Below are 27,938 nucleotides of genomic sequence, written 5' to 3'. Positions count from 1 at the left end.
TCTCTGCTGCCACTGCTGGCACCCAAGGAAGTCAACTGGGAGCCCAAGCATCAGTTCACCTGAACCTGCTAAATCCAGTGCCCACATAGGATACCTAGGAGCCCAAAGACAGCCATGGTTGGTCCACCACTACCACACTGGGAGCTGAGGTTTAATTCACCCAGTATCCTTGTCCCTAGCAAAGCCTCACCACAGCCTGAACTGACAACTGTAGCCTAAGCCACTGAGGAAATTACAGAAATCACTGATGCTGATTACAGCTGAAGAAATCACAAGAAATCACTACTGTATTCAAATAGAAAAAAAGCTAAAGTTCTGTACCCACCCACACTATAGATGTATCTATAGGAAAAATTCTTCCTCTATGAAAGCCTATCCAAAAAAATTGGAAGAAGTGACTATTACACTAATAGCATATATATTTTGTGTAAAGACATAAGAAATATAAAAAGCAAAGAAATATGACATATTCAAGAGAACAAAAAACTCTCCAGCCACCAATTCCAAAGAAAAGAAAGGATATGAGATAACTTTTTAAAATAATGATATGAAAAAAACTCAGTGAGATACAAGAGAACACAAGCAAACAGCACAAAAAAAATCATAAAAACAATTCAGGATCTAAATAAGAGAGTAAACAAAGAGATACAAATAAGGAACAAACAAAAATTCTGGAACAAAAGGATTCAATGAATGAAATAAGAAATATAATAAAGAGCTTTAACAATAGACTAGATCAAGCAGAGAGAATTTTGGAACTTCATAATAGGTCTTTTGAAATAACCCAGTCAGACAAAAAAAAAAAAAAGAAAGAAAAACAATTTTTTTAAAAATAAAGAAAGCCTATGTGACATATGGGACACCATAAAGCAAACAAATATTCACATTTTGGGTGTTCCATAAAGAGAGGAGATGGGCAAAGGCATAGCAGACCTATATAATAAAACAATAGCTGAAAACTTCCCGAGTTTTGCTAGGGATTTAGAAATATATGTATAGGAAGTTCAAAAATCCCCAAATAGATTCAACCCAAAAAGGTCTTTTCCATTGCACACTGTAGCCAAACTGTCAAAAGTCAAGGACAGAGAGTATTATAAAAACAGCAAGGGAAAAGCATTGAGTCACATGGAAGGAAATCCCCATCAGCCTAACAGCAAATTTATCAGCAGAAACTTTACAGGCCATGTAAGAATGAGATGATATATTCAAAATGCTCAATGAAAGAAAAAAAGAAACCACTGTCAACCAAGAATACTCTACCCAGCTAAGTTATACTTGCCAAATGAAGGAGATATGAAATTGTTCCTTGGAAAGCAAAAACTGAGAGAATTCATCACCACTAGACCAGACTTACAAGAAATGCTTAAGGAAAGCCTACATCTGGAAATGAAAAAACAATATCTATCATCATGAAAGCACATGAAAGTATAAAACTTACTGTTAGAGCAGTCACAAAAATGAGAAAGAAAAAGAACTAAAATATTACCACTGCAGAAAACCACCAAATGGCAGTGCTAAATAATGAGGGAGAAAGAAAGGAACAAAAGATATACATAATTAGAAAACAATTAAGAAAATGACAGGAATAAGTCGTCACCTATCAATTATAAGCTTGAATATAAAGAAATTAAATTACCCACTTAAAAGATACAAATTGGTGGAATGGATTTTAAAAAATGACCCAATTATACGCTGTCTACAAGAAACGTCACCTATAAAGACACATATAAACTGAAAGTGAAGGGATGTAAAGATATTCTGCATAAACGGAAACCAAAAGTAAGCAGAAGTAGCTATACTTATATCAGATAAAATAGACCTAAGTGAAAAACAATACAAAAGAGACAACTAAGGTTTGTCTTCAATAACAGTGGGATCAATTTAGCAAGAGCATATAACTATTCTCTTTATATGTGAAATAGTACATACATATTTATATGTATCCAATAAGCACATACAACTTATCAAGATTGATTCAGGCTGTAACAGAAAACCAGAACAGACCAATGATGAGTAATAAATAAGACTGAATCAGTAATAAAAAGTCTCTCAGCAAGGAAAAACTCAGGATGAGATGGCTTTATTGCTGAATTCTACCAAACTTATAAAGAAGAACTAACACAAATTATTTTCAAACGTCACAAAATTTGAAGAGGGAGGATTATTTTCCTAATTCATTATACAAAACCAGCATTACCCTGATACCAAAACCAGACAAAGCCACCACAAAAAATAAAACTACACATTAATGTCCTGATAATGAACATCAACACAAACATCCTGAAGAAAATATTGGCAAAGTGAATCCAACTATACATTAAAAAGATAATACACCATGATCAAGTAAGATCCTAGGGATGCAAAGATGGTTCAACATATGCAAATCAGTGTACATGATACATCGTGACCACAGAATGAAGAATAAAAACCAAATGTTCATCTCAATAGGTACAGAAAAAGTATCTGATAAAACTAAACATTCTTGATAATAAAAACTCTCAACAAACTAGGTATAAATATAACTTACCTCAACATAATAATATGACAAACCCACCATTAATATCAAACGGAATGAAGAAAAGCTGAAAGTTTTTTCTTTAAGAACTAGAACAAGACAAAGTTGCCTACCTTTACCACTCTTACTCAGCACAATAATGGAAGTCCTACACACAACAATTGGGCAAAATATATAAATAAAAAGCAGCCAAATTGGAAAAGAGAAAGTCAAGTTGTCCCTCTTTGCAGATGACAGGATCTCATATTTAGAAAAACCTGAAGATTCCACCAAAACACTCTGTAAACTGATAAATTAAATAAAGTTGCAGGATATCAAATCAACACACAAAAATTAATAACATTTTTTTGAACCAATAACTAACTGGAAAAAAATTAAGAAGGAAATCCCATTTACAACAGCTGCCACACACACTGAAAAACCCTGGAAGTAAACTTAACCAAAGGAGTAAAAGACCTCTGCGAGTAAAACTACAAATCTCTGATGAAAGAAATTGAATAGAACACAAATAAATGGAAATACATCCCATGCTCGTGTATCAGAAGAATTAACATTGTTTTGACCATACTACCCAATCTACAGATTCAAAGCAATTCTTATCAAATTACCAATAACATTCTTCACAGAAATAGAAAAAAAAGCCAAAAATTTGTATGGAAGTAAAAAAGAGCCCAAATAGTGAATGCAATCTTGAGCAAAAAGAACAGAGCTGCAGGCATCACACTACTTGCCTTCAAAATATATTACAAAGTTATCGTAACCAAAGTAAAATGATATTGATATGAAAACAAACACATAGGCTAATGGAACAGAGTAAAAAGACCCTAAAATAAATTCATTTATTTATAGCCTACTGATTTTTGACAAAGATGTTGAGAGCAAACTTTGGGGGAAAGAGACCCTCTTCAATAAATGGTGCTGAGAAATCCAAGTATTCATATGCAGAAGAATGAAACTAGTCTCCTATCTCTCACTGTATACAAAAATCAACTCAAAGTACATTAAAGGCTTCAACCTAAATCCGGAAATTATAGAACTTCTAGAAGAAAGCATAAGATAATTGCTCCAGAACATTGGTGTAGGCAAGTTTTTTATGGCTAATACCTCAAAAGCACAGGCAACAAAAACAAAAATACACAAATAGGACTATATTAAGCTAAAAACCTCCTTCATAGCAAACAAAACAATCAACAGAGACAATCTGTTGAATGGGAGAAAATATTTGCAAACTGTTAATCTAACGAGAACTACTATGCAGAATATAAAAGAAACTCAACAGCAAAAAAAAAAAAAAAAGAAACACACAAACAAACTAAAAACGAAAAAACAACTAATCCCGTTAAAAAGTGGGCAAGCAATCTGAATAGACTTTTCTCAAACGAAGACATACAAATGGCCAAGAAGTATAGAAAAAATGTTCAAATCACTAGTCATCAGAGCAATGCAAATCAAAACAACAATGAGATATTGTTTTACCCCCTTGTTAGAATGGCTGTTATAGCTGTGAGGAGAGCAGTGGTTCTCCCAGCACGCAGCTGGAGATCTAAGAACGGGCTGACTGCCTCCTCAAGTGGGTCCCTGACCCCTGACCCCCGAGCAGCCTAACTGGGAGGCACCCCCCAGCAGGGGCAGACTGACACCTCACACGGCCGGCCAGGTACTCCAACAGACCTGCAGCTGAGGGTTCTGTCTGTTAGAAGGAAAACTGACAGAAAGGACATCCACACCAAAAACCCATCTGTACATCACCATCATCAAAAACCAAAAGTAGATAAAACCACAAAGATGGGGAAAAAACAGAGCAGAAAAACTGGAAACTCTAAAAACCAGAGTACCTCTCCTCCTCCAAAGGAACGCAGTTCCTCACCAGCAACGGAACAAAGCTGGACGGAGAATGACTTTGACGAGCTGAGAGAAGAAGGCTTCAGACGATCAAATTACTCCGAGCTACGGGAGGATATTCAAACCAAAGGCAAAGAAGTTGAAAACTTTGAAAAAAATTTAGAAGAATGTATAACTAGAATAACCAATACAGAGAAGTGCTTAAAGGAGCTGATGGAGCTGAAAACCAAGGCTCGAGAACTACGTGAAGAATGCAGAAGCCTCAGGAGCTGATGCGATCAAATGGAAGAAAGGGTATCAGCCCTGGAAGATGAAATGAATGAAATGAAGCGAGAAGGGAAATTTAGAGAAAAAAGAATAAAAAGAAACGAGCAAAGCCTCCAAGAAATGTGGGACTATGTGAAAAGACCAAATCTACGTCTGATTGGTGTACCTGAAAGTGACGGGGAGAATGGAAACAAGTTGGAAAACACTCTGCAGGATATTATCCAGGAGAACTTCCCCAATCTAGCAAGGCAGGCCAACATTCAGATTCAGGAAATACAGAGAACGCCACAAAGATACTCCTCAAGAAGAGCAACTCCAAGACACATAATTGTCAGATTCACCAAAGTTGAAATGAAGGAAAAAATGTTAAGGGCAGCCAGAGAGAAAGGTCGGGTTACCATCAAAGGGAAGCCCATCAGACTAACAGCGGATCTCTTGGCAGAAACTCTACAAGCCAGAAGAGAGTGGGGGCCAATATTCAACATTCTTAAAGAAAAGAATTTTCAACCCAGAATTTCATATCCAGCCAAACTAAGCTTCATAAGTGAAGGAGAAATAAAATACTTTACAGACAAGCAAATGCTGAGAGATTTTGTCACCACCAGGCCTGCCCTAAAAGAGCTCCTGAAGGAAGCGCTAAACATGGAAAGGCACAACCGGTACCAGCCACTGCAAAATCATACCGAAATGTAAAGACCATCGAGACTAGGAAGAGACTGCATCAACTAACGAGCAAAATATCCAGCTAACATCATAATGACAGGATCAAATTCACACATAACAATATTAACTTTAAATGTAAATGGACTAAATGCTCCAATTAAAAGACACAGACTGGCAAATTGGATAAAGACTCAAGACCCATCAGTGTGCTGTATTCAGGAAACCCATCTCACGTGCAGAGACACACATAGGCTCAAAATAAAAGGATGCAGGAAGATCTACCAAGCAAATGGAAAACAAAAAAAGGCAGGGCTTGCAATCCTAGTCTCTGATAAAACAGACTTTAAACCAACAAAGATCAAAAGAGACAAAGAAGGCCATTACATAATGGTAAAGGGATTAATTCAACAAGAAGAGCTAACTATCGTAAATATATATGCACCCAATACAGGAGCACCCAGATTCATAAAGCAAGTCCTGAGTGACCTACAAAGAGACTTAGACTCCCACACATTAATAATGGGAGACTTTAACACTCCACTGTCAACATTAGACAGATCAACGAGACAGAAAGTCAACAAGGATACCCAGGAATTGAACTCAGCTCTGCACCAAGCGGACCTAATAGACATCTACAGAACTCTCCACCCCAAATCAACAGAATATACATTTTTTTCAGCACCACACCACACCTATTCCAAAATTGACCATATACTTGGAAGTAAAGCTCTCCTCAATAAATGTAAAAGAACAGAAATTGTAACAAACTGTCTCTCAGATCACAGTGCAATCAAGCTAGAACTCAGGATTAAGAATCTCACTCAAAACCGCTCAACTACGTGGAAACTGAACAACCTGCTCCTGAATGACTACTGGGTACATAACGAAATGAAGGCAGAAATAAAGATGTTCTTTGAAACCAACGAGAACCAAGACACAACATACCAGAATCTCTGGGATGCATTCAAAGCAGTGTGTAGAGGGAAATTTATAGCACTAAATGCCCACAAGAGAAAGCAGGAAAGATCCAAAATTGACACCCTAACATCACAATTAAAAGAACTAGGAAAGCAAGAGCAAACACATTCAAAAGCTAGCAGAAGGCAAGAAATAACTAAAATCAGAGCAGAACTGAAGGAAATAGAGACACAAAAAACCCTTCAAAAAATAAATGAATCCAGGAGCTGGTTTTTTGAAAGAATCAACAAAATTGATAGACCGCTAGCAAGATTAATAAAGAAAAAAAGAGAGAAGAATCAAATAGATGCAATAAAAAATGATAAAGGGGATATCACCACCGATACCACAGAAATACAAACTACCATCAGAGAATATTACAAACACCTCTACGCAAATAAACTAGAAAATCTAGAAGAAATGGATAAATTCCTCAACACATACACCCTCCCAAGACTAAACCAGGAAGAAGTTGAATCTCTGAATAGACCAATAACAGGAGCTGAAATTGTGGCAATAATCAATAGCTTACCAACCAAAAAAAGTCCAGGACCAGATGGGTTCACAGCCGAATTCTACCAGAGGTACAAGGATGAGCTGGTACCATTCCTTCTGAAACTATTCCAATCAATAGAAAAAGAGGGAATCCTCCCTAACTCATTTTATGAGGCCAGCATCATCCTGATACCAAAGCCTGGCAGAGACACAACAAAAAAAGAGAATTTTAGACCAATATCCTTGATGAACATTGATGCAAAAATCCTCAATAAAATACTGGCAAACAGAATCCAGCAGCACATCAAAAAGCTTATCCACCATGATCAAGTGGGCTTCATCCCTGGGATGCAAGGCTGGTTCAATATACACAAATCAATAAATGTAATCCAGCATATAAACAGAACCAAAGTCAAAAACCACATGATTATCTCAATAGATGCAGAAAAGGCCTTTGACAAAATTCAACAACTCTTCATGCTAAAAACTCTCAATAAATTGGGAATTGATGGGACGTATCTCAAAATAATAAGAGCTATTTATGACAAACCCACAGCCAATATCATACTGAATGGGCAAAAACTGGAAGCATTCCCTTTGAAAACTGGCACAAGACAGGGATGCCCTCTCTCACCACTTCTATTCAACATAGTGTTGGAAGTTCTGGCCAGGGCAATTAGGCAGGAGAAGGAAATCAAGGGTATTCAATTAGGAAAAGAGGAAGTCAAATTGTCCCTGTTTGCAGATGACATGATAGTATATCTAGAAAACCCCATTGTCTCAGCCCAAAATCTCCTTAAGCTGATAAGCAACTTCAGCAAAGTCTCAGGATACAAAATCAATGTGCAAAAATCACAAGCATTCTTATACATCAATAACAGACAGACAGAGAGCCAAATCATGAGTGAACTCCCATTCACAATTGCTTCAAAGAGAATAAAATACCTAGGTATCCAGCTTACAAGGGATGTGAAAGACCTCTTCAAGGAGAACTACAAACCACTGCTCAAGGAAATAAAAGAGGATACAAACAAATGGAAGAACATTCCATGCTCATGGGTAGGAAGAATCAATATCATGAAAATGGCCATCCTTCCCAAGGTAATTTACAGATTCAATGCCATCCCCATCAAGCTACCAATGACTTTCTTCACAGAATTGGAAAAAACTACTTTAAAGTTCATATGGAACCAAAAAAGAGCCCGCATCGCCAAGTCAATCCTAAGCCAAAAGAACAAAGCTGGAGGCATCACACTACCTGACTTCAAACTATACTACAAGGCTACAGTAACCAAAACAGCATGGTACTGGTACCAAAACAGAGATATAGATCAATGGAACAGAACAGAGCCGTCAGAAATAATGCCACATATCTACAAGTATCTGATCTTTGACAAACCTGACAAAAACAAGAAATGGGGAAAGGATTCCCTATTTAATAAATGGTGCTGGGAAAACTGGCTAGCCATATGTAGAAAGCTGAAACTGGATCCCTTCCTTACACCTTATACAAAAATCAATTCAAGATGGATTAAAGACTTAAATGTTAGACCTAAAACCATAAAAACCCTAGAAGAAAACCTAGGCATTACCATTCAGGACATAGGCATGGGCAAGGACTTCATGTCTAAAACACCAAAAGCAATGGCAACAAAAGCCAAAATTGACAAATGGGATCTAATTAAACTAAAGAGCTTCTGCACAGCAAAAGAAACTACCATCAGAGTGAACAGGCAACCTACAAAATGGGAGAAAATTTTCGCAACCTACTCATCTGACAAAGGGCTAATATCCAGAATCTACAATGAACTCCAACAAATTTACAAGAAAAAAACAAACAACCCCATCAAAAAGTGGGTGAAGGACATGAACAGACACTTCTCAAAAGAAGACATTTATGCAGCCAAAAAACACATGAAAAAATGCTCACCATCACTGGCCATCAGAGCAATGCAAATCAAAACCACAATGAGATACCATCTCACACCAGTTAGAATGGCAATCATTAAAAAGTCAGGAAACAACAGGTGCTGGAGAGGATGTGGAGAAATAGGAACACTTTTACACTGTTGGTGGGATTGTAGACTAGTTCAACCCTTGTGGAAGTCAGTGTGGCAATTCCTCAGGGATCTAGAACTAGAAATTCCATTCGACCCAGCCATCCCATTACTGGGTATATACCCAAAGGACTATAAATCATGCTGCTATAAAGACACATGCAGACGTATGTTTATTGCCGCATTATTCACAATAGCAAAGACTTGGAACCAACCCAAATGTCCAACAATGATAGACTGGATTAAGAACATGTGGCACATATACACCATGGAATACTATGCAGCCATAAAAAATGATGAGTTCACATCCTTTGTAGGGACATGGATGAAATTGGAAATCATCATTCTCAGTAAACTATCGCAAGAACAAAAAACCAAACACCGCATATTCTCACTCATGGTGGGAATTGAACAATGAGAACACATGGACACAGGAAGGGGAACATCACACTTCGGGGACTGTTGTGGGGTGGGGGGAGGGGGGAGGGATAGCACTGAGAGATATACCTAATGCTAGATGACGAGTTGGTGGGTGCAGCGCACCAGCATGGCACACGTATACATATGTAACTTACCTGCACATTGCACACATGTACCATAAAGTCTAAAGTATAATAATAATAATAATAATAATAATAATAATAATAATCATAAAGAAACAACAAAAAAAAGAATGGCTGTTATAAAAATAAGTAAATAAATAACAAATGCTGGCAAGGATGCAGAGAAAAGGGAGCTCTTATACACTGTTGGTGGGAATGTAAATTACTACAACCATTATGGAAAACAGTATGGAGATTTTGCAAAAGACTAAAAATAGAACTACCATGCAATGCAGGAATCCTACTTATGGGTATTTATCCAAAAGAAAGGAAATTAGTATACCAAAGGGATACCTGCACCTCCATGTTTATTGAAATACTATTCACATTAGCCAAGATACAGAATCAACCTAAGTATTCATCAATGAATGAAGAAAGAAAGAAAATGTGGTATACATACACAATGGAATACTGTTCAGTTATTTAAAAAAGAATGAAATGCTGTCATTTGCAGCAACATGGATGGAACTAGAGGCCATTATGTTAAGTAAAACAAGCCAAAATATTCTATATTCTTACTCATATGTGGGAACTAAAAATGGTTATCTCACGGAGTTAGAGTGTAGAATGATAGTTATAAGAGGCTGGGAAGGGTATGAGATGGGGAGAGGATGAACAGAGGTGGGTTAATACGTATAAACATATACTTAGATAGAATGAATTAGTTCCAGTGTTTGGCAGCACAGTAGTTTGACTACAGTTAACAACAATTTATTGTATATTCAAAAAAGCTAGAAGAGAAGATTTGAAATGTCACTACTACAAAGAAATGACAGATGTTCGAGGTGGTGGATATTCTAAATATCCTGACTTGATCCTTATACATTCTATGTAGATATTCAAATATCACATTTACCTCATGAATATTTACAATGTATCAATAAGAAAATATATCACACAAAGAAACCACAGCTGTAGAGAAAAAAAAAAACAACAGGAGTGGTTTTTTGGTTAGGATTGAGAAACAGAAAAACCTGCGCTCCTAGTAAAGATTTGGCTAGAGAGTAATAAGAGAAAAAATTATGAAGAAGCATTATACTTCATATATTATCAATATATTTATGAAGAAAAATACTCATGTGAGACGGTTACAAGTATAGGTGAAGCTACAATTGTTACTCCCTGTCAAAAAGAGAGATGCAGGGACAGTGTAGGAAATAGTTTCATTTTCTAGGACCTCATATCTGTGCTACATTCAATAGGAAAGAAAAGATATAGATCCTGTCCTTGAGCTCACTGGAAAAGCTGACTGGGATCAAGCTATTGGACAAGAGCATGGAAAATGGGATTATCAAGGACTCCTTGCTCCATGGTAATTAAACTGGGAGTTGAAGAACAGGAACATGATGAAAGATTTTAATATTTTTTGAATGAAGCAGATGATTTCTTTTCTTCTATTATTTCTCATATTGCTGACAATTTTGCATCAAGCTTCCATGAACGTATGACAAAATTGATAGTTCATGTTCTGATTCTTTAATTTGCTCTGTGTTCATTATATATTGTATTATTTAAAATCAGACAGGGAGAGTGAGAGTAAGAAAGTGAGAGAGAGAGAAAATGAAAGTGAGAATAAGAATGAGTGAGTCGGGATATTTTAATTGACAGAAAAGCTTTTATGATACTAAATTAAAATGAATGTTAAATAACTTGCAAAAATAGTATAGTTGATACATGAAAAGGGAAATTTTGATTTGCTAGGAAAATTATCTTTTTAATTTTGCAATAGTTACAAGGTATAAACGTCTTTATTACTTTGTTGATTAGATCTAGTTTTTATACCATGTATTGTTCTGGAAAAGAGGATAATTTTTGGAGAGTTAAGTTCTTAAGTCATTACCATTCTTGGCTTCTAATATCTCACTACTTGAAATGTGGACTGTAGACCGGCAGCATAGGCATCACCAGATGCTTGTTAGAAATGGACAGCCTCAGGCCTCACCCAGACGAACTGAAATCAGAATTCTTTTTCTAACAAGATCCTCAGGTGACACTTTAAAGTTTGAGAACACTGTGTTAATATCAGAATAATTTTGAAATTTCTGTATGTATTATATGGGTTCATAGTCATATTTATTTACATTTCCCCTTTTTCAGGATTTTATGTAATACTTCACTAACCCTGAGAAATACAGGGTCCTAACAAATATAGCAATATAACACTGCTATGTTTGTAGTCATATGTTTCTTGATCTATTTGACCATTATTTTGAAGTATTATCAGAAAATTAGCATTTTCCCCAGCCGAATACTCCAAATGAAGTGTAATTCTATGAGTTTTAGAGTCTAAATTTTTACTTATTGCACTGTTAACTTGTTACATGCTACCTGTGTTCTCTGTATAAAGAAGAACTTTATGAACAGATTTCCAAGTCTTTAAGGACATATTTTTTAGACAAATCACACAGGAATACACTAAAAGTAATATTTGAATGACTAATATATATTCCTTTAGATACTAGAAAGAGCAGTAATAAATATTCTGCACATTAAAATAAGTTCTATCAATACAAGTAGGCTATTACTCTTAAAGAATATGCAAATCCTTGACATACACAAATGTTTCAATGTCCATTAGGGAATAAATGACTATATTTAACATATATTAATGTTTGGCAACTTTCCTATCTTAATAAAACCCAATTAAATACATTTTAATATGATTAAATGACTATGAAAACATTAACGTGTACATTTATTAGTTAAATATTGAGCCATCTACTTATGAATAATTTACCTATTTAAAACAGTGATTAAATCAAGGTGTGTAAATTTTCTCCACATTATACTTTTCCAAATTTCTGTCTCTTTAATACAATTGCTTTCTGGATGATATTTTCTACTGCTAAAACTTCATGCAAATATTTGACAATGTTTTGCTCTTTGGATCTAATGTTTTGGCATCAAGAAAAGTCCAGATGTACATTTGGAAAACTACACATTCAAAAGATGAGTTTTTATTTATTTATTTATTTATTTACTTACTTATTATTATTATACTTTAGGTTTTAGGGTACATGTACGCAATGTGCAAGTTAGTTACATATGTATACATGTGCCATGCAAAAGATGAGTTTTAATGAGTATTCAATATAAGGTTAAATTTACTAAAATACTTTCCTGTGCTCATTGGATTTACTGTCAAAATTGTATGTTGGGAGAAGGTAGCAGACTAGTAACTGAGTGTGTTAATAAGTTCAAATAAAAAGGGAAAAGGGAATATCTGTGAGCTTAGTGCAACAAAACATGTAATTTCATATAAATATTTATTATTTTGTTTATTATGTATAATTATTTATTATAAAATAATTATAAAAATGTTATTGAAATATTTTAATACGATATATTTTGTTATTAAAATAATAAATAATAATAAAATATTATTTTTCCCACAAAAAGGAAAATAATTAAAGGCCATTCACTGTTAACACTGCACAATAAAGAACTGGATTTACTAATAAGAATATCATCAAATTTATCAAACTTCCCAAAAGATAATTTCAAACACATTCATGATGGAATAATAATGACAGTGACAATGAGAATTTCAAAGGAAATACATTTCTACTTCCATGAGATGGTTTTCAATCTTTAGATACTTGTAGAGATGCAAAGGGGATATATAAATAGGAATCTACTGTATTAAACGTTTTAGTCTTTAATACTTTACTATTTAGAATAACTGTGCAATGCCAGCAGAGAAATATTTATTTTCTTAAAGCTGTATTATTTGTTCAAGACTGGTCTGTAGGAATTTCAGGCAAATGGTTATTTTGGTAAACTAAAAGATGATTTTTTTTATCAAATAAGTATTTGAAGTTGGTATACTGAGGACGGGCTTTTCCAATTGTTTTTAATGAGCTGCCTCAATAAAGAAATGGTGTTTTAGAACTTACTCTTCCATAAAAAGTAAGTTATAATGCTTACACTTAAGGCCCCTGTGATTTAAAAAAAAAAAAGATCAGTATTTAATCGACATGCAAGTATTATTCTAACCAAAAAATTACTTATCACCAAAGAATTTATTTACTTAGCTGTGATCGGTTCTAATAAGCTTTATTACAGGTAGTATGAGCAACTTGTCCTAGTTTGGAACTTTACTGCTTTTAAAACCGAAATTCCCACATCCTGAGGGCTACCTCCAAGCAAACTGAGATGGTTGGTCACCCTAGTCACAGGTCATTTAAATATTTGTTTTCATAAATAGTCATAATATAAAATCAAGAATAAGATTGTTAATATGATTTAGAAAATTTCAAATTCACTGCAAAGGGGGTAAAATTGATTTAATTATATAAGACTATAATGTTTGTGTAAAGTCTGTTTAAAAAAAACTGTAAACAAGTGGTAACTTCATATTTACAGATTATAATACAACCAAAATTTTATAAAATACTTACTTTTGTAAAAATTCTTCAGAGCCACATACACTTAGAATATGATCTTTGGGGAGTAGCTGGTCATTTGTACAAAAATGCAGAATTTCTGCAATTAGGTCTTTGACAAGATAATTAGCTAAAGAAAAAGAGGAATAATAAAAGTCAATAAAAGTGTATCATATACTGACTAGGAAAAGTTTTTGAGCACAAAATATGACCAACACATTATGAAGGATTGTAACTGTCTAGCTTCTTCAAGGGGAATTAAATTGAGATTCATCTCACTTATCAGGCTGGTTAGATTTAAAGATATTTGGGGAAAATGTTGTTTGCAATTACTTTGATCAGTTCTGCTTTCATGTGATATAACAAAGCTAGGTATTGTGTTTCTCATGTTAAAGCCCTTGGTACACTGTAGTTCTGCATAAAAATCTACTGCAGTTTCTCTTAGGGACTTGGGAAATACAGTCAGGAACTTGGGTATAGCCAGGCAAAAGTTCCAGGGGGTGTTTGATTCTTTCCATTTTCAACGTAAGTGAGACATATTGCTCCTTCTAAGGATATCAGCAAGATAAAAGATTCTGAATTAACTGCAATAAATATTTTCAGGGCATTTATACCAGTTAATATTCATATTCATGCCATGACATTAAGACAATTCTGTGATCATTAAGATGTTCTTATCAATGTTGTGTCACTGAGACATGGAAATAATATAGATTTTTCATTTTTTAGTTGATTTATGTAAACAAGTTATTTCGCTTTTTTGACCTAGTTTCTTCATCTGTTAAATAGGGTTTATAATAGCACAGTTTATTTTCTTCAAGAATCTGGTGCGAAGCTATCATAAAAAAAAGACAAACGTGGTCAGTAAATTTAAAAGTGTTATGCAGGTTATATTCACTCTGGGATATAATGTTAGTATTAATATTAATAACAGCTATATTTTACTGAGCAATTACTCTATTAAGTGCTTTACATGTCATTTCTTGATTACTGTACCTATTATATAGGTATTATATCCCAAGTTTCAAAGATGAATGGACTGATTTTCAGGGAAGCTATGCAATTTTGTAGAGATTACACAGTTAGTGTTAAGTGTCACACTTAAACAGTATCTGTTTACTCCAAGGCCTGTGCCCTTCATGACTGTAAGTCTCCACAGTTGGTTGTTCTCTAGACTCTAAACAAGATCTGTCAGACTCCAAATCCACCGTTGGTTCTTCTTCCTTTCCCATGTAGTAATTACTCAAGGTTCTAACTTGAACAGCTATATTATAGAAACTTTAATGAATATCTACTCTCTCTCTTCACCTTTTCCTTTCGAACTCAAAATGTAGACATGCTATAGGGTAAAGTCATTTGTCTTGTCATGTTCACATATCATAATCCCCCCTATTAAGCTCTTACATGAACATGCTATTTAACAGTGGCCAGCAACTGAAAACAACATGACCCAACCTGTGGTCTTTCTGATTGGATCAAGGTGCAGCATCATTGATCTTGGCCGAATAATCAGAATCTGGCCTTTAGGAACTGGGAGTTGGATCCCATAGAGATAGTGAACTGTCTGTAGATAGCTAGCCTAGTAGCTTGGCTTCCCACTTGTTTTGGATAAGCAAAGGAAATGAGTGACCAGAGAGTGAGAGGAATATGAGAAGCAATTATATGAAATGAAATGAGATGCATACAGGAATTTTGGGCTGCTTGGTTATTTGTGTTTTTCATATATTCCTAATTGTTTGCTGAAATTCATACACTTGAATTCTATAATAAATCCATATATATATATATATATATATATATATATATATTTTTTTTTTTTTTTTTTGAGATGGAGTTTTGCTCTTGTTGCCCAGGCTGGAGCGCAATGGCGCGATCTCGGCTGGCCGCAACCTCCGCCTCCCGGATTCAAGCGATTCTCCTGCCTCAGCCTCAGGAGTAGCTGGGATTGCAGGCATGCGCCATCACGCCCGGCTAATTTTTTGTATTTTTAGTAGAGACGGGGTTTCTCCACGTTGGTCAGGCTGATCTCCAACTCCCCACCTCAGGGGATCCGCCTGCCTCGCCCTCCCAAAGTGCTGGGATTACAGGTGTGAACCACTGTGCCCAGCCCCTATATTCTTTAAAACAATTTTTTTTTTTTTTTTTTTTTGCTTAAGCTAGCAGGAATTGGTTTCTTTTCATTTCCAACGAAGAGGGTCTTAACTAATATTCCAATATAACACTGCTATGATTGTAGTCATCTGCATTAGCTCAGAACCTTGAATAGAGTAAGAAAGAAGCACAATAATAACAATAACTAAAAAATAAAAGAAAATATTTAATGGATCATTACGTGTCAGGAAATAGTTTCTTGTTGATATGCAGAAACTCAATAGCAATCTAAATGTTTAAAGAGCTAATACTGTTTTGCAAAATAGTGGACTATAACAATGAAGTAGGATACTAAATAACTTTACAGATATTCTAAAACTTTAGAAGAGTAAAAATCCAGGCCGGGAGCGGTGGCTCAAGCCTGTAATCCCAGCACTTTGGGAGGCCGAGGTGGGCGGATCACAAGGTCAGGAGATCAAGACCATCCTGGCTAACACGGTGAAACCCCGTCTCTACTAAAAATACAAAAAATTAGCCGGGTGCGGTGGCAGGCGCCTGTAGTCCCAGCTGCTCGGGAGGCTGAGGCAGGAGAATGGTGTGAACCCGGGAGGCGGAGCTTGCAGTGAGCCGAGATCGCACCACTGCACTCTAACCTGGGCGACAGAGCAAGACTCAGTCTCAAAAAAAAAAAGAAAAAGAAAGAAAAGTAAAAATCCTCAGGCGAATTTGATAAAATATAAATTCCTGGGTTTCACCCCCAGAGACTGAATCAATAGGCTTGCTAATTCTGATGGAGGTATGTTATACCGTGCTACTAGAGTCCTCATTATGGAAATAGAGATTCTGTGTAACAATGCCTATTCTACCTCACAATTTATTCATATTTCAAGGAAATATTTGTTCCTAATAGATAGAAGCAGCCATTTTTACTTTAATACCATCTTTATCTAGAATCTTTTTGAAATTCATTTTTTAATATATTAAAAACTTGCTATACTTGCTATTAAGCATTTTATAGCAGGAAGATAAAATATTGTCGGGTGAGCTATGTGAAGATATTTCTTGAAGAAAATAGTTTTGCTTTCCTCCCTTAAATATTAACAAAAGGCTCCCTGATGTTTTCTTCTTATTTCACTTCAGGGAAAAACAGTAGCTAATATTATTTTTTAATAATTTCAGACTTTGAATTCAAGGCTACGTAGCCAATACCAGCTTTGTATAGATTTGTAGACTTATTTGCAAGGTTGCTTACCACATGGCATAAAATGAAGAGGTTGCGTTGAGTTATCAATAAAAATATCTATATTAAACTTGGTCTTAGAAAAGAGTTGATACGGAAATGCTGTAGTAGTGCTCCAGATCTTCCCAGAATTGAAATTAACATCAGCTGCATGATATCTTTCTCTGATTCTGAAAAACATATGTTAAGAAAAATACTTAGGACAAGACCTGCAAGACACAGTTTAAAACATATTGCCCACAATGTAATTTTAAGAAACTTCATGTAGTGTTTTGCTATAAACGACTTAAAAGATGAAAGCAATCAGTAATTGATTTGTGATGCAGTGCATTTAGCTAGTCCAGATTGGTAGAGATTGCAATTATACCAAAAACAAGTGTAAAGGACTGTTCTTTAGGCTTTCCCAGGAGCATCTCATTTGAAATAATTAAGAATTCATTGTCATAACATGAAACGTGAGGATTCACACTGAATATTATTACTTGCTTCATTTACATTGCTTTTGATGTCAGAGTTCTTCCTCTTGGATTTCTTTCATGCCTGATTTTGTCAAGCTGCAAGTCATTCATTTTGATTTAGAAATTTTGGCAAATAAATTCTCTTGTTCTTGTCAAGTTTGTAAACACTATTCTTGTCTCTCCATTTTCTTTAAAATTTTTGGATACTACACAACTACTTGAATTTTACACAAATATTGGAGCCTAAAAGTAATTCTTATATTCTGAACAATTACACATAAATGAGTCAAAGAATTGCAAAAACAGTTTATCCTTGGAGCCAGAAGCCTTGACTTTGAATCCTGGCAGTTTCATTTAGTAACGTTATGGCCAGAGGCAAGTTATTTGACCAGTTTTTTTGCACAAGCGAAGATATTAATATCTACCTCAAAGGTTTACTGAGGTAGATATTAATATCTACCTCAAAGGTTTTCTATTACAATAGAAAACGTGTAAAAGATTTACAGATTATAAAGCAATATATACATGTAAAGTATAATTGTCATTGTATGTTACCATAGCTTGATTCAGGGATCAATGTTTTATGCCCACATGTAGAATATAACATGAAGATATTTTCAAGTAGATATTTAAAATGTTTCTGAGGGTGAATATGAAATCTTTTTTTTTTTAATGTTAACTATGCTGACATCTAAACTTCATAGTTCTCTTCCTAAATTGCAGAAACTGCAGTTAATTTTGCACAAACCTAATAGCTATTTGTGTAGCACTAAAGCTTTATTCCATGGAAACATCTCCTTCATCAGGGGCCTGGCAAATGGGTAAGTAAATACACATTCACCCAATGGCCTGGCATGCATCTGTATCCACTCGTGTTCTGGATCCCATCCCCTTAGTTTCTGATTCAGTAGATCTGTGGAGAGTCCCCCAAACTTGTCCTACTAACAATTTCCCAAGTAAGCTCCTGCTGTTGCTGCTCTGGAACTGCAGTTTGAGAGCCACTGCTCAGAATAAGGACGTGGGCCACTCTCCATTGTTATACTGTACCATAAAGGTCTAGAGTCCAGTTAGGGATTGAGGAGCCTTATGAATTAGCATTTATCATATAATAAGACACTTCTCAAAGCGTCCATGATTTCAGCTTCTACCATTTTAAAAAATTAAATTTAAAATACAAATTCATGATTCATTCTCTCCTAAACCTTTGCTGAGCATCTACCATGGGCCAGAAACTTCTTTCATATGTTATGGCATGTTATCATATTTGTTACAAGAATCTGGCATATTTTTTTGAAAGATATGGCTTTAAAGTATGTTACAATGAGAAATCAAAGTTTTCGAGAACCTCTTTTGAAACAGCTCTCAAATTCCATTTGATCTTCTTTTGAATTAAGGGTGCTTGCCACATAGTAGGTCCTCAAACATACTTATTTTTTAGTAAATATCCTGTTGTGTACAAAATAATTATGCATGTATACATTTAATCATTTTATAAATATTTGCCAACAAACAAATTATTGAAAACAAGGAAAGAGTGTGTGGATATAACTTATGGCTTATTTTCACTACTCTAAAATTATTATTTGGTGTATGTTTTAGTTTTCATGACTATTATGAAATAAACTATTTAGAAAAATTATATTAAAGAGCTTGGAAAATGCACTATAAGTCACTGGAAGATCATCACATAAAGTATTTTGATGTCACTACTGTATCCACAAAAATATTTCATCTAAGAATATGAAATTGTGTTTTAAAAAAGAGAGTTGCTGGAGGAGCTAATAATGTGGTCTGTGAGTAGAGTTATTCAGAAGAGTGCTGTCTTAAAGTACTAAAAGAGTTCTTTGCCATGCTTAGAAGGTAAAATAAAAATTAACCATATTTTAGACTTAAAGTAGCAAGTTTCTAGCTATGCTTAGCATATTGTCACAGCGAGTAGCTTATTCCTGAAAGAATAAATGTTGATAACATTAAAGACCCTAAATTAGGAATCCTAAGTACTATTTAGAATTTTTTTCACATAAACTAGAGCAAGAAATTAATTAAAGATTGAATTTTTGTGAACTTGAGGTGATTTGTTTTGTATCTTTGTGTGTAAGCCTTTCAATCCTTCTTATGGTTATAGGTTTTATGAGGCAGGGACCTTGCTTTTTTGTTTACTTGTTTATTTTAAATTTGAGTATCTCTCATGCATGAGCTAGTTATTAGACAATGAAACAGACTTTAAATGAATGATTAAATAAATGATTCAAACATTTAATTTCAAATAATCATTTGGTAGAAAGTGAAAGCTTATAAAAATGTATAGTTATTATATTTCAAACAATAGCCAAAACTGAGTTAAAACTAAAGAATTAAAATATGAATGCATTAGTTTTTCTTCTCTTTTTTTTGAGATGGAGTTTCCCTCTTGTCACCCAGGCTAGAGTGCAATGGCACGACCTCAGCTCACTACAATCTCCACCTCCCAGGTCCAAGTGATTCTTCTGCATCAGCCTCCCGAGTAGCTGGAATTACAGGCGCCTGCCAAGATACCTGGCTAATTTTTGTATTTTTAGTAGAGACGAGGTTTCACCACGTTGCCCAGGCTGGTCTTGAACTCCTGGCCTCAAGTGATCCACCCACCTCGGCCTCCCAAAGTGCTGGGATTACAGGCGTGAGCCACCGTGCCCAGCCTATTTTGTTTTTCTTTTTTGAGACAGAGTCTCATTCTGTCGCCCAGGCTGGAGTGCAATGATGTGACAGCTCACTGCAAGCTCTGCATCCTGGGTTCAAGCGGTTGTCCTGCCTCAGCCTCCCAAGTATCTGGTGTTACGGGTGCACGCCACCACACCCAGCAATTTTTTTTTTCTTTTATATTTTTAGTAGAGACATGGTCTCACCACTTTGGCCAGGCTGGTCTCAAACTCCTGGCCTCCAGTGATCCACCTGTCTTGGCCTCCCAAAGTGCTGGGATTACAGGCGTGAGCCACTGCGCCCAACCGAATGCATTAGTTTTTCAAAACTTTCAGAAACCCTAGCAACAGAAAAGGTAGAACTATATACATTTTAATTGCTAATAAGAAATTGGCCTTAAAGAAGGCATCTATGTTTATATCATAAATTCATTTTTAGATTAAGAAAATATCAGTGATTTTTTTGGAATATCTGCTAGTGATCAAATTCATTTCTCAATGTATTAACACACACGCATTTATTCAATATTCTGCTAATCCACTCAAGATAAGATTGAACTATGATGATTCTAAATAGACTGTCCCAGGTAGGGAGGATAAATTTGTGTTAATTGGGGGTTAGCCAGAGGAGCTAGTCACTTATGTCATTAAACAAAAAAACAAAAATTCACTGCAAACCAAACCACCCACAAACAACAAGTGCATGTCCAAATTTATAAAACATTTAACTTTAACCAAATGTTTACGAGAAAAACATCTATTTGACTATAAACAACAAAAACATTAACAGAAGTTGATTATTGAACTAATTTCTCAAAAAATTTTATTTTTTAGTGTGTTCTGAAATTACAGAACTTTGACTTTTATATGCAAAATTAATCAGTTCAGTGATGTCAAAATACACAAATTTATTCAGGCACAAAAAATTCGAAGTTTAATGAAATACCAATACTTACTTTTTTACTTTGTTGCAAAAAGAGGCCAGACTCGTATTACTGCTTTGAGGTACTTCCACTAGCTGAATGGAACAACCTATTGACTTAAAATAAAAACTACTAAATTAATATAATTTGGAGAAGATAAAATATTAAATAATTCTACAATTTTATCCTGTTTTGAAGTTTCATTCAGATTTCATTTTTTATTTTTTTTTTAGATTTTTAAAAATTGAAGTAATGTTTACACATAGAAAAATGCACAGATCTTAAGTATATAATTTGAGTTCTGTGGAAGGCATAAAACTGTGCTATCCCTACCCCAATGACAATATAGAACATTTCTTTCATTTTAGAAAATGTCCCTGTATCTTTTTTATATACATCTGCATATCTATTTGGTAACTACTGTTATTTAGATTTCTATCACCATAAATAATGTATATGCGTTCTTTTGTTTGTGGCTTCTATGTAATGATACACATATTTTAAAATTATTTCTGCTATCACACATATCAATAGTTTATCATTGTTATTGCTGATTAGTAGTATTCCATTGTGTAACTGTTCCACAGTTCGTTTAGTCATCTTCCTATTAATGAACCTCTGGGTTGTTTTTAGCTTTCTGGTATTGTAAAGAAAACTATTAATGCTCATATACAAGTAATTATGTGAATGCATGCTTCATTTATTGGGAATATATGCAGGAATAGCTTGGGAATATATGAATGAATAGCTTGGTCAGAGAGTGCATGTAGGATTAAAGAAACCATTTTTGCCTTATGCATTTTAAAACTGTTATTAGGTACATACACATTTAAATTTATTATCTCTTCCTGATTGACCATTTTAGCATTACAAAATGATCCCTTTTTTCTCTAATAGTACTCAGCCCTGAAATATACTTTTTCTGATATTAATAATCATACAAGCATTTTTTTCTGATTGAATGTTAAGTCTTTTTGTTTGTTTTACTTTCAATCTGTCTCTGCCTTTGTTTCTTGTGTTCCTTGTAGACAATAATTGAGTCCTTCCTTTTGTATCTCATTTGTCAATTCCTGCCTTTTGTTTGGAATGTTTATTCTATTTACATTTAGTATATTTCTGGAAATTGTTAGATTTAAGACTGTCTTATTTATGTTTGTTTCTATTTGTCTGTTCTATTTTATTCTGTTCTTCTATTTCTCTTGACATGTTTCTTTTATTTTATGCCTTTGCTGAATTTTTAGATTTTCTTCTTTCTATTTTTTTTTTATAATTCATGGTACTAGCTCCAGGAATTGCAATATACACCCTTAATATATCTCAGTTTACTCAGAACTACTACTGTACCATTGCATTTAACATGTAAGAATTTACGATAGCAAAATAACATTTAACCCCCTTCCACCCATTATGTTATTATTGTCAAATAGTTTTTATCCACATACACAATAAATCCTACAATAACATGCTATATTGTTTAGTATATTGTCTTTCAAAAAATTTAAAGTAGTCATTTGTATTATTCAACATATTTACTATTTCTATCACTCTTCACTCTTTCCTAGATTCCATCTGGTGTCACTTTCCTTGTACTGGAAGTATTTAATTTGGCATTTCTCATGTGCCTGCTAGCTGACTAATTTCTTTCAGCATTTGTTTATGGTAATGTTTTTATTTTGTTTTTGGTTTTGAAACTTATACTCAATGGATATAGAAGTATGTTTTATTTTCTTTTAAAGAATTTAAAAATGTCATTCTATTCTCTCTGGCTTCCATTGTTTTGAGTGACAAGTTTTCTTTCATTCAGATTGTTGTTCCACTGTGTGAAATCTTTTCTTCCATTTTTGCCCCCTTCCATAATTTTTTCTTTTAATTTTCAGATGTTTGAGTATAAAATGTCTATATGTGGCTGTCTTTGCATTTATTCTATTTGGGTTGTGGTGAGCTTGTTATATCTGTAATTTGATATTTTCTATCAAATTTGAATAATTTCCTGACCATTATTTCTTCAAATTAATTTTGCTCCCTATTTTTCTTTCCTCCTGTTAGCATTCCAGTTGTCCACATATTATGTTTCTTGTCTCATAAGTCTCTGAATCCCTGCTCATGTTTATGTGATCCCTGTGTTTTCTCTACTTCAGTTTGGCTAATTTCTACTGTTTTGCTTTCAAATTATTATTTTTTCCCCTATTCTTTCCTATCTGTTGTTGAGCACATTGAGTAACATTTAATTGCCTATATTTTGTTTCCAGCACTGGACTTGGCCTTTGTTTTTGTTTCTTTGTTTCTTGATGTTTCTAATTTCCTGCTGAGATCATCATTGGGCTAGCCATTATGAACTTCTTTAACTTTATCTACTTGAACATACTTTTAATAACCAATTTAAAGTCCCCATCTGTTAATTCCAACATCTGGATTATCTCAGAGGCTCTTTTGACTGGTAGAGTTATTTTCTTGAGCGAGAGCCAAAATTCCCTGCTTCTTTATATATCTATGCATTTTTATTTTATGTTGAATTTTGTAGGTGGCACACTATGAATCGTTAAGTTTTTTTCCATTGGCAGGTAGTTAAAATCCTTCTTGTCTTATTTACCTTATTATTCTGATTTTTTGTTGTTGTTAGGCCACATCTATTTTGGTTGATGTAGCATTGATTTTAGAGCATGAGTTTTACTCTTAAGACATGGCTTTGTAGCTTCATTTGAATGCCTGAAGTGCTCAGCTCAGTCTCTTCTCTAATTTGACCCAAATTTCTGCGTTGTAACTTCAAGTCTGTGTAATTAACACAATCCTATCCAATTCTCAGTCAAACGCTGACATTATCTACTAAGCCGTGCAAGCACATCCCAATACTTAGCCAAGCAGTAAGTCCTCTCTCTACTTCTGACCCATACCCATTTCATAGCTACCTCTTCTTTAGCACTCTGCTTGTCAAATCACAGCTGCTTCTGCAAGTTGGAAGTGCAGGCACTGCCTTCGCAGTCAGTGATACTGCTGCTCAAATTGGGCTCCACCAGCCTGCATAGCAGCATGAAATTGCCCTCAGGCATAGACTGAGATGATCACAGGGCTCGCTTTTCTCAAGGATTTATGTTCTATTCTGCCTATTCAACACCTTCAATCACCTGCTTCACTTATTTCTTCTAACTGTATAGTTGTTTTGAGGAGTAGGGAAAGTTTAGTAGTTATTATACTATTGTGATCAGAACTAGACAGCCCTAAGATTTACTGAATTTTAATTTAGATCTTTTGAGGCGCTACCTCTTTTGCAAGTGAATTCAAATGAAGTAGAATTAGATGTTTCTTTTCCTATGCACTTACTTCACCTGTTATTTTACTATGTTGCCATTATTTGTTTGCAAGTAAACATGAGCAATATGCTATTCCTGAATTCAAGTATCATATCTTTTCTTCTTTGCATTCATTCTGGATAGCGTATCACAATATGTTCTAAGGATTTGATAAAATAGTTGTTGAATAAATAAAGAACACTTCTGCCTCACCCAGGAAACTGCAGCTGCAATAATGTTTCTTCTTTTTAAAATCAGAAATAAATATTATTTACTTCTGATTTTACTTGTGTCTAGACTCAAGCAGAGAAATAAGTAGAGAAATCTTCAAATACAGAAAAAAACTCTGGTTACTAAAATGATTGGAAAGCTAGTAATAAAAGCATTAAGATGAGTCACACAATGAATACTTAATTTCCTACTCTTGGAATGATCTCAGTAGAAGTTGCCTGCCAATCGTATAAATTAGGAGACTCTGGGTAAAGGGGCATTTTTTCCTACCAATAATGATATAAATTTCCAAATCATTACAATGTGACTCAAAATATAATGTAATGAAACGTATTTGTGTTTGTGTATGTGCATTAAACAAAAAACAGAAAATATTATCAGTTAAACCTTCAACTCTGCTATTTTTATCAATGAAATGAAGGTACCATAACTAAAACTAAATAAAATTTTATAATAGTTTTGATGAAACTGGAACTGGAACTTTATAGATGATATTTTTTTTAATTTCCCTTCTTCTCAGAAAAAAAATCATTAATACAAGAACACATCATTTGTGAAAATTTTTTTTTCAAAAGTAAGATGAATAGATTTCCCTATTTAAGGTTAGTTATCTTCATTACCAATTTAACCCAATACATTATTGAATGATCCTTTCAGATTCATATTTTTACATTGACATGTATTATACTTACCTCTATATTCTTATGCCATGTACTTTCCCACATTCCGGGTTGAAGAGAGCCTTTCAAAAGCATCAAAGATGGTTCCACAATGTTCACATGTCCACTCTTTTTATTCTCTTCTTTCGGCATGAAGTCACTTGAGAAGGATGAATTTGTTGGAGGAATGCTACTTTCAAATCCTATATGGTAGTTATGAGTTTCATTTTCTAATTCTTTCTCTAGATTAATTTTATCCAAACTTGTGAATGATGGAGCTACAATACTGAATCTGGAATCATCAGCACCATGATGTTTTCCTATGGGGCTTCCCCAGGAGCATTCTTTATTCATATTTTGAGGTTTTGGTAACACAGAAGGACTAAAACCAATTGCTGGTGCTTTCGTAACTTGATGCCAGGAGAGTTCACGGCTTTTAGGAGTGAATTCATTCAAGGATATTTGGTGTGCTTCATTTAATGAATGCCCTTTTGAGTCCCATTTTGGTGCAGTGGGCACAAAAAAGGTGTTTTCATCAATTTCACTCTCGTAGTGTGGAATTTTGCCACTGATCTCATCTACTATCTGATCAAAACCCAGACTGACTTGGCTAGAAGAATGGGGTTGATTTACAAAGAGAAATTCTTGGTGTTCATGCTGCTTTTCATGTGATTCATTAGGATTTGGATCCGTTTGCCAAGAATATGCCATTTTTTATTTTATGTAACTGAGAGGGTTGACTCTGCTCCAAATATCTCCTTGATAATACAAAAGAAGATAGAAATTTTCCTAGGAAAAGCATAAAATGAAAGAAAAAATATTTAATTTGAAAGAAAAGAGCTTGTAAGACAGATATAGGATAAATAACTATAAACAAGTGTGTTGTGGGCTTTTTTTAGCAAGTGAAATAATTCCTTAAGTACTATAAAACTCTATCAGGGCTTGCAACATTATGAGTCTGAAAGGAAAGTATTGACTTTGGATAGACTGACAAAACTCCTGTGATAGAAAAATAAGTTCACCTCAATTATAATGAAAGTTTCATGAATCTATTCAAAGTCAATATTCCCTTTTTCTATTGAATATCCACTTATCATTTGAGTACAGAGGGAAATCTATAAGCATGTTGGCATGCTAAAGTCTCTTTCTTATTAGCTAAACAGTCTCTTCTTGACCAGAAATTACCCCATCCATAGACACAGTTTTAACTCTTTTCTATCCACCACAACAAATCACCTTAATATGGTTAGCTAGACTTTTTCTTTTTTCCCAAAAAACTCTAAATAATTGCAAAGCCTTTTATACTTTCCTAAAACTACTAACATTAAGTTCATCAATTGACTTTATGTTAGTAAATTCAAAAGACAGTTTTCAGTCCTTTTTGAATTTATCTCTTCACAGGATTTGATACCGTTCACCATACTTATAATTTCTTGCTTTCTCACTTTGGCTTTCCATGACACTGAAATTTCTGAGTCTTTCCGTGTTTGCTCTTTCTCAAACACTGGCTTTTTTTTTTTTTTTTTTTTGCCTATTATGCATTTTCCATCTTATCCTTGTTAGAGCTTTTTTTCTTCCCTGTTATTCTTTTATTGTAAATTCTTTCATACCTCCTGTAGTTTAAATTACCATCCCATCAATTTGTCAATGACTTTAACCTTGGCCACTCTTCTTATTACTTAATCAATAGCTCCATTTGGATATTTTTTAAGTCGCCAAGTGAAAGTCCAAAACCAATCATAATTCACCCAAGAATCTGCTCTTATTCCAGTGTTCTTATGGGGCAAAAAAATGACCCAATTATTCACGCAGTTGCTCAAACCAGAAACCAGAGTTTGACCTTTGAATCCTTCTTCATCTTTCTTCTTCTATATCCAATAATCCACCAGTCCTTGTAGGATGTACTACATAAATATATCTTAAATCTGTCATCCCCTATCTGTCTATCATTACCATAATTCTCATTTAAAGCTTTCATATTTTCACTTGAAATATTGTATTGACTCTGGGACTCCTTTTCCATTTTCTGCAATTCATTTTTGTGCCCTATACAGTAATCCAGTTATGTATGTTTTATTTAAGACACTAACCAAATATCTCCACCGGTTATAGTTTTTCACTTGTTCCACATTATCTCAGGATAACATTTATAATTCCTCAGTTGACTTGAAAGTTCCTTAACGACCCGTGACACTGCACACTCTCTAGGTTCACCTTGTGCTACTCAGTTTCATTCTCTCCCTTTTCATCATCTTGGCCTTCTGGCTCCTCAAAAGGACTTGATTTTTGATAACTGACATTTTCCTAGGGTGTTATCCTGGACACTCATCCTACTTCTTGCCTTGCTAATTCTTTTTCATCATTCAGGATTTAATTGAAATATTACTTCTTCAAAGAAACCTTCTGAATGCCCCGGGAAGGTAAAACTACTGTATATATTCTACAGTTTACACTTCTCATTGGGACTAATAATTATACCTGTAATTACATATGTACTATTTCGCTTTTCCATTAGATCATGAGACCATATTTGTTACTGGTTTTTCTTACTTATAACTCAGTGCCTAGTCCATTGCTTCACTCATAGTAGA

At 34.4% G+C, this 27,938-nt stretch overlaps 1 protein-coding gene across 2 annotated transcripts in view; it reads right to left on the bottom strand.

The window, feature by feature from the left end:
• PIK3C2G (phosphatidylinositol-4-phosphate 3-kinase catalytic subunit type 2 gamma) overlaps window positions 1-27,938 on the bottom strand; it is a 400,993-nt gene that overhangs the window by 355,958 nt on the left and 17,097 nt on the right. For both annotated transcript variants that reach the window (XM_024256898.2, XM_024256899.2), the window contains exons 2-5: window positions 25,381-26,136; window positions 21,204-21,286; window positions 17,127-17,284; window positions 13,799-13,913 (exon numbers count right to left, since the gene is read on the bottom strand). In XM_024256898.2, coding sequence (XP_024112666.2) covers window positions 13,799-13,913; window positions 17,127-17,284; window positions 21,204-21,286; window positions 25,381-26,058 — 1,034 coding nt within the window. In that variant the 5' untranslated portion in view covers window positions 26,059-26,136. The remainder of the gene's footprint in view (window positions 1-13,798; window positions 13,914-17,126; window positions 17,285-21,203; window positions 21,287-25,380; window positions 26,137-27,938) is intronic.

The sequence above is a fragment of the Pongo abelii genome, chromosome 10, assembly GCF_028885655.2.
Source record: "Pongo abelii isolate AG06213 chromosome 10, NHGRI_mPonAbe1-v2.0_pri, whole genome shotgun sequence".
Taxonomy (NCBI): Eukaryota; Metazoa; Chordata; class Mammalia; order Primates; family Hominidae; genus Pongo; species Pongo abelii.
This window is presented reverse-complemented; position numbering and strand designations above follow the sequence as displayed.